The sequence below is a fragment of the Meles meles genome, chromosome 6 (assembly GCF_922984935.1).
Source record: "Meles meles chromosome 6, mMelMel3.1 paternal haplotype, whole genome shotgun sequence".
In the NCBI taxonomy this organism is placed as follows: Eukaryota; Metazoa; Chordata; class Mammalia; order Carnivora; family Mustelidae; genus Meles; species Meles meles.
Window position 1 is genome coordinate 53327747 of NC_060071.1, and position 7120 is coordinate 53334866.

At 42.7% G+C, this 7120-nt stretch overlaps 1 protein-coding gene across 1 annotated transcript; it reads left to right on the top strand.

Annotated features, from left to right (window-relative positions):
• The first annotated feature begins 5503 nt into the window (after positions 1–5503).
• Positions 5504–6460, top strand: LOC123944730 (olfactory receptor 10G2-like). The gene has a single exon (XM_046010062.1). It carries the CDS (start codon positions 5504–5506, stop codon positions 6458–6460), a length of 957 nt encoding a protein of 318 aa, XP_045866018.1.
• The last annotated feature ends 660 nt before the right edge of the window (positions 6461–7120 follow it).

Consider the following 7120-nt stretch of genomic DNA (forward strand, 5'->3'; position numbering starts at 1 on the left):
AATAGAATATGTCCATCCGTACGTATGTATGAACCTAGTTAGAGAAAGAAATGGAAAGACAGTACTATCAACTTTAGTTGCTTTGCTTTCGAAGGTTAAAGTTAAAAGCCAATGGTGAGTCTGCTGAAAATTTTAAGAAAAGGGGAAAGGGACCCAGTAGCATGTGAAAATCATTCGGTGGTTCCATTCATCTCAATGGCTCATTGTGGGAAACGATGGTGCCATACAAAGGAGCAGAGCCCTGATCCAGGCAAACACTTGGGTGAGCCCTGAAAACAGGATGCCAAGTGAAAGGAACCAGACGTCCAGGGTTGACCTAATACCTTGTGATTCCACGCATAGGAAAAGGCCAAATAGAATAGTCCAAACCTAGAGGGACCAAGCAGACTGGGTGGCTGGGGGACAGCTGTGGAGAGAGTCAGGGGTAGGAGGAGCTGGGTAGATGGGGAGAAGGGGAGAAGGGGAGGGGTGCTTCATTTTGAGGTGATGGAAATGTTCTGAAAATAGCAGTGACAGTTGCACAGCTTTGTGATTACACTAAAAAAAAAAGCCCACCAAATTCTAGACTTTCAAAAGGATGTGAATTATGACCTGTGGAAAAAATTAAAATAAAAATAAAAGCAAGTGGTGAGAATATTAACCTTCTCTTATACATCCCTATATTGTTTGACTTGTAATTTTTTATGTAATCAAGTGGGAACTTGAAAGACATGAAAGGAAAAGAAAGAAGGAAGAGAAAACTAGGATGAAAGGAAGGAGAAAAGGAAGGAAAAGAGAGATGGAGGGAGGAAGTTCTATTTCAAACTATTTCCCAGTTGTCACAAAAGAAAATTATCTCTTTTGACACACAGTTTTCCCAAGCTAATGGATGCTCCCCCCATATAATATATTTACTAAAGAAATTGCCTCATGAGCCTTCTATTTTTTATTCTATTTAAGTAGCTGACACAATACTTGGTTTTAATAGAGATCGTACCGTCATCTTGTGGCCAGATTGTAGCATTGCAACTTCACACACATGCACTAAACATTTTCTCGCTTATTAATTTAGGATGAAAAAGAATCTTAATGTCATCCAGTTTCTGTTCAGACCCATCATTTTACAGTGGAGGCTCCTGAAGCTTATATCCCACTCCAGGCTTCATTTCTTCACATTTAGCCAGTTCCCCAGTATTACTCAGATTAACATTAACTTTTGTAAATAAATATATAAATACTCAAAGTTATTTGTACTGGCATATGCTGCCCATACCTGCACATGTGTGTGAGAATCAATTTGATATCAAAGCAGCTCCTGGTGGGGCGCCTGGGCGGCTCAGTTTGTTAAGCATCGACTTCAGCTCAGGTCATGATCCCAGAATCCTGGGATCGAGCCCAGCATCTGGCTCCCTGCTCAGTGGGGAGTCTGCTTCCCCCTCTCCCTCTGCACCTCCCCACAACTTGTTCTCTTCTCTCTCTCTCTCTTTCAAATAAATAAATACAATCTCCTTTAAAAAATCAGCTCCTGGTAACTTTAAATCTGAGGTTCATAATGGAAAGCGTGGCTTTTTTCTTTGTCCACAGTATTTAATATGTGTGGCTGCTTCTCTTATTCATTTATTTAAAAGTGTTTACTGAGAAGGGGTGCCTGGATGGCTCAGTGGGTTAAAACCTCTGCCTTGGGCTCAGGTCATGATCCCAGGGTCCTGGGATGGAGCCCCGCATAGGGCTCTCTGCTCAGCATGGAGCCTGCTTCTCTTCCTCTCTCTCTCTCTACCTCCCTCTCTGCCTACTTATGATCTCTGGCTGTCAAATAAATAAATAAAATCTTTTTTAAAATAAAATAAAAAATTAAAATTAAAAAATAAAAGCATTTACTGAGAACTTACAATGTACCAGGCACTGTGCTAGTGTTGAGGATTGCACAGTGAGCAAAACTCTCTCCTGTCATGGAGCCTACATTCTAGTGAATGAAGACAAATGATAAATAAGCAAATAACATAGTATGTCAGATTTGCTATTGAGAAAAATACAACAGGAACAGGGTGGGGGGATCAAGAGAGACTTCACTGATTAGATGATATCTGGACAGAAACCAAAAGGGATAACATGAGTTCCCTGATGAATATTTGGGAAAGAGGTGATCAACTGAGACTTCATAAAACCACTAAGAAATTGGAGGTCATCCAAAACTATACTGACAAAGTTATTCCCCACAGCTCCCTTTCCAGAGATCTATTAGAAACATTTCCTGCTCTCTCTCAAAATAACATAATGAGGATTTAGGAAGGGAAGATGTCAGTAGGGAAAATACGTTAGAGCAGGAATTCCCCTGAGGTTTGAATGTTTCTTTGTATCTCTTAACAGCATGGGTTGTTTTGTTTTGTTTTGTTTTTCCTTTTAATCAAAACTCCAGAGGCAACAGCTAATCAAAACCAATGTAAAATATGGCTCAAGACATATAGAATTCACACTCATCAAAGAGCCCTGAAAGGCAGATGCTCTCAGATTCTGAATACTTCCTTGATGGGCAAAACCCCTGAAAGAGTTCTAAAGCCTTTCCAGAACAGATGAGGAGCCCTTTATCATAAGCTAGACTGACTCTCTGAAGGACATCTGTCTGTCTGCTGGAGTATTCCAGAAGCTCAAGGACAGCAGCCATCTTCCTCCACGACTTTGCAGCTCTGCCCATGTGAGTCCAAGCAGATGGAAAAACAGTCCCAAAAACTAGCTCCATTCAAAATAAGGCCAACAACTAACTTTGGAACTTTAAGGTTTTCTGTCATTTCATCTAACTGTTAATTTCATTAGTCTCTTTCTTAATCTTCCTTAACTCTTTGCTGGAATTAAGTTCCTTTTTTTCCAAAGTTAAGGAGTTTATTTTGCCTGAGAAAAAGTCTCGAAAGAATCTTCACACAATTTTCCTTCCATTTTTTCTTTTTTAGGGTAGTGATACAGGGCACAGTTGGGAAGTGCTAAAGTCACAAAGGTCATGAAGGAGATTCTTCGGTAGTTGTGCAAACATAGCCCGATTTTGTCCTTTCTGTTCTTCAGTGCAGAAGACACTAAGTGACTTTCTTTAGAAGCGAGCTTGTCTTTTAAAAATCTTTGGGCATTGGGGTGCCTGGGTGGCTCAGTGGTTAAGCCTCTGCCTTCAGCATGGTCTCAGGGTCCTGGGATTGAGCCCCGCGTCGGGCTCTGTGCTCGGCAGGGAGCCTGCTTCCCCCTCTCTTTGCCTGCCTCTCTGCCTACCTGTGATCTCTGTCTGTCAAATAAATAAATAAAATCTTTAAAAAAAAAAAAGAGAGAGAGAGTCAGACCCTTAACGGCTTAACTGACTGAGCCACCCCGGCACCCTGAATTTAAGTTACTTTAAAAAATAACTGAGGGATGCCTGGATGGCTCAGTCGGTTAAGTCTCTGTCTTCAGCTCAGTTCATGATCCTGGGGTCTGGATCGAGTCCTGCATGGGGGTCCCTGCTCAGTGGGGAGTCTGTGCTCCCTCTGCCTGCTGCTTCCCCTGCTTGTGCTCTCTCTCTCTGATGGATAAATAAAATCTTTTAAAAAAATAAAATTAAGACTGATGAACCACAGACCTCTACCCCTAAAGCAAATAATACATTATATGTTAATAATAAATAAATAAATTTTTAAAATTAAAATAAAAAATGACAGATAAAAATCTCTAGGGGTGAGGGGCGCCTGGGTGGCTCAGTGGGTTAAAGCCTCTGCCTTGGGCTCGGTTCATGATCCTGGAATTCTGGGATCAAGCCCCACATCAGGATCTCTGCTCAGTGGGGGGCCTGCTTCCTCCTCTCTCTCTGCCTGCCTCTCTGCCTACTTGTGTCTATCAAATAAATAAATAAAATATTTTTTAAAAAAAATCTCTCAGGGTGCCTGGGTGGCTCAGAGGCTTTAACCTCTGCTTTCAGCTCAGGTCATGATCCCAGGGTCCTGGGATCAAGCCCCACATCGGGCTCTCCGCTCGGTGGAGAGCCTGCTTCCTCCTCTCTCTCTCTGCCTACTCTCTCTCTGTCAAATAAATAAAATCTTTAATTAAAAAAAATCTCTCAGGAAAATTTTCTGATGGAGATTAAGGTGTTAAACCTATTAATATTTACATATCATTCATAATTAATCTGTTACTATTTTAATTGCTTTCTGAAAATAGTCATTTAAATTACAAAGATACTATGGTTAAATGGCAGATGACTCTATCTCAAACCTGAGTGTGGGGAGAAAAACATCAAATACTCTATTCAACAAATACACATTATCCCTCTATCTTTTCATCTGGAGAAGAAACTTCAAATTCTCTCAAGATGTTTAGAGAGAGTTACTACATGGTCAACTGCTAGATATAGAGAGATAAATATATAGATAGATATCAAGTCCTGAATTAATCAATGCCATTAAAAATAATAAAAATTATAATCCCATACCAAAAAATCCAACCCCAAACCAATAGACCACATAAATCAGCCAAAAAACCTGAATAATATCCTGGAGCAATAAAAAACATGAGTGGCCCTCCAAGTTTGTTATAATAAAACTCAACCCATACTTCATGAGAGTGAGATGGTTGCTTGCCAGTCAGGAGGGTCCAAGGGTCAAACAAGATGAAGCAGCAGTGAAAGAAACAGTGTCTGATCATTGGGTTTTGGTAACAGCCATTCTATTGGCCATTCAGAAAATAATGACCACATTTGCTGTGTTAAATGGAAAGACTAATGGGGGAGACAAATAAGAAATTAGACAACAGTAATGGAATGTGACACGTGCTCTGAAAAGTGTAAGCATGGTCTTCAGGAATGAGGAAAGTCTTCTTGAAAAAGAAGACCTCCAAACTCAGTCCTGAAGGGAAAGTTCACATTACCCAGGTGAAGTGAGCAGAGGTGTTGTGCATACTTAGGCTCAAGCTGGAGTAGGCCACTGTGAGAGCCCTGAGGAGTCCTGGGAACTGAACACTAAGGAGGAACTGAAAGGAGATTGATAGAGTGACAGATAAGGCCATATAATGAATATTTTTACACGTTATGATAAGGAGATGGGACCTTAGCTGAGACATTGCAATGCTGGTAACTGGAGGGAAAAGTCAATGTGGCTGTTGTGGGGTATGTATTCCATACTGCTCTCCCTCGACCTTGGCGCCCATTAGTGAACACCATTTTGTGTTGGAATTAATGGTTCTTCTTTACTATCCATGTGTACCCTTTTGCCTTGATCTGCCAAATTCTGCTTCTTGGTATCTCCTAATAGATAAGAGTTTCCATCCATCTAGGAAAATAATCAGCCTCTAGACAGTTCCTCTAACCAAGTAAACCAAGATAGTTTTTAGCAGCACTGCCTGTTCTTAAAAAAAAAAAAAAAGAAAGAAATTAAAAAAATATATAAGTTGTGTATTCTGTTTATCTCATCACTACCCTAAGGCATAAACCATCAGACAAAAGCATTCTCTTGCCTCTTCCTTGTATGTATCTCCCCTGTCTGACTTCACCATTCATTTTAGCAGACTACAGAAAAACATGGGAGAGACCAAAAATACATCCCTGGACACGGTGGTGACAGACTTCATCCTCTTGGGCTTACCTCATCCCCCGAGTCTGAGGACCCTCCTCTTCCTGGTCTTCTTCATCATTTACGTCCTGACTCAGCTGGGGAACCTGCTCATTCTGCTCACCGTGTGGGCTGACCCAAAGCTCCATGCTCGGCCCATGTACATTCTTCTAGCCGTGCTCTCATTCCTGGACATGTGGCTCTCCTCGGTCATCGACCCTCGGCTAATATTGGATTTTACTCCCGCCAACAAGGCAATCCCCTTTGGGGGCTGTGTGGCTCAGCTGTATTTTTTTCACTTCCTGGGCAGCACCCAGTGCTTCCTCTACACCTTGATGGCCTACGACAGGTACCTGGCAATATGCCAGCCCCTGCACTACCCTGTGCTCATGAATGGGAGGTTATGCACCATCCTCGTGGCTGGAGCTTGGGTGGCTGGCTCCATCCATGGATCTATCCAGGCCACCTTGACCTTCCGCCTGCCCTACTGTGGGCCCAACCAGGTGGATTACTTTATCTGTGACATCCCTGCAGTATTGAGACTGGCCTGTGCTGACACAACCATCAATGAGCTCGTGACCATTGTGGACATTGGGGTGGTGGCAGCCAGTTGCTTCATGTTAATTCTGCTCTCCTATGCCAACATAGTCTACGCCATCCTGAAGATTCGCACTGCCGATGGGCGGCGCCGAGCCTTTTCCACCTGTGGCTCCCACCTAACCGTGGTCACTGTCTACTATGTGCCCTGTATCTTCATCTATCTCAGGGCTGGCTCCAAGAGTCCCCTGGATGGAGCAGTGGCCGTGTTTTACACTGTTGTCACTCCGTTTCTGAACCCCCTCATCTATACCCTGAGGAACCAGGAGGTGAAGTCTGCTCTGAAGAGAATAACAGCAGGTCGAGGGGCCGCCAGTGAAAAGAAGTAACTACAGGCTCAGGGACTACCTGCTTCATGGTTGCTACCACGCGTCTCATTTTTAAGTACTCTACACCCAACATGGGGCTTGAACTCACAACCCAGAGATCAAGAGTCACATGCTCCACTTACAGAGCCTGCCAGGTGCCCCTGATATTATTTGTTTAGAAATAAATGTATAGGTTGTCTGGCTGGCTCAGTCAGTTAAGCATCTGCCTTAGTCTCAGGTCAAGATCCCAGAGTCCTGGGATGGAACCCAAGACTGTATAGGTTCCCTGCTCAGTGGAACCTGCTTCTCCCTCTCCTGCAGCCCCCCCCCCAACCGGCTCATTCTCTCCCTCTCAAAAATAAATAAAATCTTTAAAAAAAAAAAAAAGGGTGGCTCAGTGGGTTAAAGCCACTGCCTTCGGCTCAGGTCATGATCTCAGGGTCCTGGGATCGAGCCCCGCATCAGGCTCTCTGCTCAGTGGGGAGCCTGCTTCCCCCTCTGCCTGCCTCTCTGCCTACTTGTGATCTCTGTCTGTCAAATAAATAAATAAAATCTTTTTCAAAATAAATAAATAAATAAAAATAAAATGTTTTTAAAAAAAAGAAACAAGTGTATACATTACTTCTACCACTCTGACTACTTTGTGAGATATGAAAATGCCTTATTAAACGTTCAAAAGGA

What these genes read in the sequence shown, in the direction of transcription:
- LOC123944730 (XM_046010062.1), top strand. Translation starts at nt 5,504, where the DNA reads ATGGGAGAGACCAAAAATACATCCCTGGACACGGTGGTGACAGACTTC.